At 42.2% G+C, this 3563-nt stretch overlaps 1 protein-coding gene across 1 annotated transcript; it reads left to right on the top strand.

The window, feature by feature from the left end:
• The first annotated feature begins 2128 nt into the window (after positions 1–2128).
• On the top strand, positions 2129–3070 carry LOC144273888 (olfactory receptor 5V1-like). Its single transcript, XM_077832603.1, has one exon. It carries the CDS (start codon positions 2129–2131, stop codon positions 3068–3070), a length of 942 nt encoding a protein of 313 aa, XP_077688729.1.
• Positions 3071–3563: the final 493 nt, after the last annotated feature.

Raw genomic sequence — 3563 nt, 5'->3', positions numbered from 1 at the left:
TTAACATAAACCAGTGTGCCTTTAAGTGAAATATCTTGGGAAAAATCTCAGGTTGGTTAGCACAAGTATGCATATTCCTCTCCACATTGAGGGAGAGGCAAACTGGGTAACAAATTCCTACTGGTCGGTGTTTTGACCAGGCCAGGGTGGTACAGCTCTGTGGTCCTAGGCTGGAGCTGTTGTGGCTTCTCTGTTGTTGGTTCATGCAGTGGCTGGTCAGAGAGCCTGCATGAAAATAAGCTGGGTGTGTCCCTAACTGTGAAAATGCTGGAGGAAGTGTAGGACTGGGAGCGGGTCTGCAAATTGCCACAGCAGCACAGTGTCAGAGGGAGCCCGACTGAGTGGGCTCAGTGGAACCACAGTTCCAAGTACCACCCCATGGGGAAGCCTCAAAAATGGGTAGTGGCAAAACATGCCTAAGCAAGAGTAATGGATGGCTCTCAGATTTAGAACATGAGAACGGCCAGACTGGGTCAGACCAAAGGTCCATTTAGCCCAGTATCCTGTCTTCTGACAATGGCCAATGCCAGGTGCTTCAGAGGGAACGAACGGAAGAGGTAATCATCAAGTGATCCATCCCCTGTCACCCATTCCCTTTTTCCTGTACCATGTTATTACTGGTTATTTAGTCTCTTGACTATATTTTATAATAAACCAAAGTGAGTGAAGCCATTTACTATACAATTCAGCAACACTAAACTCCTGAACTCCTAAACTAAGCTCGTCAAATTATGAAACAAAAACATTGTCTGTCTTCTCTGTGTGCGTGTGTTTTTCTGGATTTCCATTTTTCTGTCAGACATTTATGTTGCACTAGTGTCAATGTACCATCACCACTCCTGATGTAGGCATAGTTCATCATAAGTCAGTGGATGAAGAGATCAGAGGGCAGGATATATCAAGAAGCGTGTAGAGGAAAAGCAAAGAAGAGATTTCAGACTTATTGGCTCTGATACCTTTTCTTTAACAGCAAGGATCTGCTACTTCTCTTTAACCAGATCTGTATTTTATTGTTCATAAAATTTGGAGAAAGAAATAATCTCTCTCTTTCTCTCTCTGTATTTTTGTCTCATTCTGTCTATGTATCTCTTCCTTTTTTCTCCCATTTTTCTCCAGGCACATTCTCCCTTCTGGATAAAAATGACTCTTATTTCTCTCTTAATGAGTTTTCATTTTTACCTCACTTACATTTCTTTATATGGGGTTGGATTCTGATCTCAGTTGCACTTGTGTAAATCCACATGAAGCGGATGCAATTTACCCTGGTGTAACTGAGATCAGGAAACGGCCCACAGTCTGTGTTTAGGGTTTGTTTGTGTCTTTGTCTGTTTCTCAGCTGCATCTATCAACTGGTGCAAATTAAAATTTGCATCTGCTGGGATAGAGAACAGCTGGATAGACCTTCATACAGACCACAGCCTCCTTAGTGTTTCAGTATCTGTCTTATGGGGAATGTCTACACTGCATCTAGGCAGTGTAATTCCCTGCTCTGGTAGACCTACACACACAATCTTTGATTGAGCTATTGAGCTGAAAATAGCAGTGTAGCCTTGGCAGCACAGACTAGCTGCCCGAGCCCAATCCCATCTGAGATCCCAGCTACGTACACAGGTAGCCATCCCAAAGGGCTGCATGTGCTGCCATGTTCTCACTGCTTGTTTTATCCTGCTAGCTTGATCAAAGCTTGTGCATGTACGTCTACCCAAGGTGGGAATTACACCTCCCAGCTGCTGGGGAGACGTACCCATGGTTGAACTCTAAATATCTTTCATTTCCAATCTATTGATCTTTTGTTATGTCTTCTAGATTTCTTGATGTGACACTGCTATGATAAAGATATTTCAAAATCCCAGCCTAAAAGTATTTAAAGTTGAAGAGAGCCAAGGGAGTTAGATGGGACGTTTCCGTAATTCAGTAGGGTTCCATGCTCTTATTTCAGCTATATTGGAAGCTGAACCTCTTAAGGATAGGAGTCTTCCCTCTGTTTTTTGACAACTTCACTTTCCAGTGGAGACATGCAGTGTTACGAGGTTACCTACTCCAGGTTTCTGCCAGTGTAACCGACAGCACAACCTGACTGCGTGCACTCGATCAATATTTAATGGTCTTCTGTTTCTAGGTACATATTATGGAGAAAGCAGAAGTAAGAAATCAAACACCCATTGTGGAATTCATCCTCTTAGGTTTTGGGAATGTCCCTGAACTGCAGACCCTTCTCTTCCTCGTGTTTCTAGTGATCTACATTGTGACTGTCTCTGGAAACATCCTCTTCGTTGCACTAGTTGTGGCTGATCAGCAACTTCACATCCCCATGTACTTTTTACTGGGGAACTTGTCCTGCCTGGAGATCTGCTACACCTCCGCCATCCTGCCCAGGCTGCTGGCCAGTCTCCTGACTGGGGACAGAACCATTTCTGTTAAGGGCTGCATTGTGCAATTATATTTCTTTGGTATCCTGACAAATACAGAAAATCTGCTGCTCACGGCAATGTCTTATGATCGGTATTTAGCGATATGCAATCCACTCCGTTATGCTGCTCTTATGAATGGCAGGGTTTGTTGGCAACTTGTGGCAGGGTCCTGGATAAGTAGCTTACTGCTCTGCACCATAGTAAATATTTTCTTCTTCCAATTAACGTTCTGTGATTCCAAAGAAATTGACCATTTCTTTTGCGATTTTTCACCTATGATAAAGCTGTCCTGTGTTGACACCCAGACTCTGGAACTGTTGACATTTATTATCGCTGTCATAGGGACATTTGTGCCCTTTCTTCTGACTCTGACATCCTACATTTGTATCATCACCACCATCCTGAGAATCCCTTCTGGCATCGGGAGGCAAAAGGCATTTTCCACCTGTTCCTCTCACCTCATTGTGCTTGCAATTTTGTATGTGACCGTATTAACTGTCTATGTAATTCCAACAGCCAACACTCCCAAGGTCCTACAAAAAATATTCTCTGTCTTCTACACAGTCCTGACTCCTATGATCAACCCTGTCATCTATAGCCTGAGAAACAAGGAGGTCAAAGAGTCCCTAAGAAAAGCTATTCTTAAACTAGTATCTTAGTGAAACAGGCATAGAATGTAAAAGTATCAATTTTAGCATATAGTAAATAGAGATGAGGTGATATAGTTTCTTACTTGAGTCCTTGATAGCAGGGTTACCTCTTTCTTTCTTTCTTTTCCTGTTACTCTGCTACTTTTTGAGCATTCATCTTTCATACATTTAATAGACATTTCTTTATACAAAACTTCATACTGTAAGAAACATTCTTTATAAAAATTGGGCTTTTTTTCCAAACTCACGTTTCAGTAAAGCATTCATCCATACATGAACACTATGTCCAAATTCTGCTAGGAGCTTACCATCTTTTGGGTGGTTCTGGGTCTCTTCCACTCCCACTGAAGCCAATGAAAGTCATTCTCCACTTTTTAGGACCCTTCATTTTCATTTATGCCTCTGAACAGTAGGTGAAAAATATTGCCTCCACAGTGAGTGGAGAACTTTGATTGGGCAGTATTCTATGCAGATCTGTAGCTGGGTAAACAAAAAATGAAAG

This window comes from Eretmochelys imbricata, chromosome 13 (assembly GCF_965152235.1).
Source record: "Eretmochelys imbricata isolate rEreImb1 chromosome 13, rEreImb1.hap1, whole genome shotgun sequence".
Lineage (NCBI taxonomy): Eukaryota > Metazoa > Chordata > Testudines > Cheloniidae > Eretmochelys > Eretmochelys imbricata.
Note: the sequence above shows the minus strand (reverse complement) of the source record. Positions and strands in the feature narration are given on the sequence as shown.